The 1,627-nt window shown below is 41.6% G+C and overlaps 1 protein-coding gene across 1 annotated transcript in view; it reads left to right on the top strand.

Annotated features, from left to right (window-relative positions):
* Window positions 1–493: 493 nt before the first annotated feature.
* The window catches only part of LOC150037570 (dof zinc finger protein DOF5.4-like), a 2,127-nt gene continuing 993 nt past the window's right edge, over window positions 494–1,627 (top strand). The window contains exon 1 of the mRNA XM_090310755.1: window positions 494–1,623. Within this exon, the coding sequence (XP_090166881.1) occupies window positions 733–1,623 (891 nt within the window). The 5' untranslated portion in view covers window positions 494–732. The remainder of the gene's footprint in view (window positions 1,624–1,627) is intronic.

The raw sequence follows: 1,627 nt of genomic DNA, 5'->3' as shown, positions 1-1,627 counted from the left end.
AGACAAACATAGTAGTCTATAGTAGTGTATTACAATTTATTATAATAGACTATAATATTTTACCATTACTTATAAATATTTTCAACAATTTTATTATTTAAAATAATTTTCCAACTATCATACAAAAATAATTCAAATAATAAGTCTAATTTGATTCATATAACTAAAGTATACTAATTTAATATTAATGTATCAAATATCGTAATTAATTTTTTAATTTAAAATTAAAATTTATCCAATATTATTTAACTCTATTTTACTGTTAACAATAATTTTAAAAGCTAGGAAAATCCCGAAGGGAGCCAAAGACTTTTGACGCCAAATTCAAATTGCGTAGGAATAAATTTTACTCCAAAACCCCATGGTAGGTCCAATTGTACAGCTTGCATAGGAAGGGTAGTAGAGTAAATTCACATGCTCACACAATGAGGGATATATTAGTAAATTGCCATTTTACTAGAAAAATATTAGACATATGAAGCTGTGCAGGGGATATTTGTCAGTGTTTAGAAGCTGAGATTCAGAGACTCCCTCTGTTATATCACACACTTCCCCAAATTTCTTTATCATCATAAGCCCATCAAACACTCCCAAGAACAAAAAATATATATATATATATATTATAAAGAAGAAAAAAATTCCTTCTCTGTTTTCCTTTTCCCCCAAATGTGACTGAGATTTTCCCGCAAAATCCGTTTCCGAGTTGAGGAAATTTCAGTTTTGGCTCTGGAAATGCAAGACATACACTCGATCGCCGGAGGAAGTCGCTTGTTCGGCGGCGCTGGCGGCGGAGACCGTCGTCTACGGCCACATCTCCACCACCATCAAAACCACCAAGCCTTGAAGTGTCCAAGGTGTGATTCTCTCAATACCAAGTTTTGTTATTATAATAATTATAATCTCTCTCAGCCACGTCACTTCTGCAAGAACTGCCGTCGTTACTGGACGAAAGGCGGGGTCCTCCGTAACGTCCCCGTCGGCGGTGGCTGCCGGAAAACCAAACGCTCCTCCTCTTCTAAGTCTAAATCGAACTCAGACGCAGCGGCGACTCCTCCTCCACCTCCTCTCCGTGAACGCAAATCCACTTCTCATTCCAGTAGCGAGAGTTCCAGTTTGACCGCCACCACTACTACCGCTGCCGCAGCGGCGGCAGCGGCAGCGACTGAGGCCGTGTCGGCTCCGTCGTCTAATTCGGCATCGACTTTATTGAACGTACAGGATACGAAATTGTTCCCTGGTCCGGCTACAAATACAAACCCTAATTTTGAAAGTACGGCCGCGGGGATTTCGGACTGCGGAATTTTCTCGGAAATTGGAAGCTTCACGAGCTTGATCACATCGTCTAACGAGACATTGGCGTTTGGATTCGGTAACATGGCGGACGTGACGGCGTTTGCGATGAATAATCATCAGCAGTTTCAAAATCAAGCGGCGAATCAGTGGCCGCCGCCGCAGAGAATGATGAACGTTAGCGATGAACTGAAGATGCAGGAGATCACAGACGGCGGAGGAGGAGGGTATTTGGATCAGACGGCTCAGGTAGATCCGTCAGGGCTTCAGAATAGCAGATCAAACAACATTGGATTTGGGCCGTTGGATTGGCAATCAAACGGTGATCATCAAGTTC

Source organism: Benincasa hispida, chromosome 2 (genome assembly GCF_027475165.1).
Source record: "Benincasa hispida cultivar pf3 chromosome 2, pf3_genome.v1.1, whole genome shotgun sequence".
Lineage (NCBI taxonomy): Eukaryota > Viridiplantae > Streptophyta > Magnoliopsida > Cucurbitales > Cucurbitaceae > Benincasa > Benincasa hispida.
This window is presented reverse-complemented; position numbering and strand designations above follow the sequence as displayed.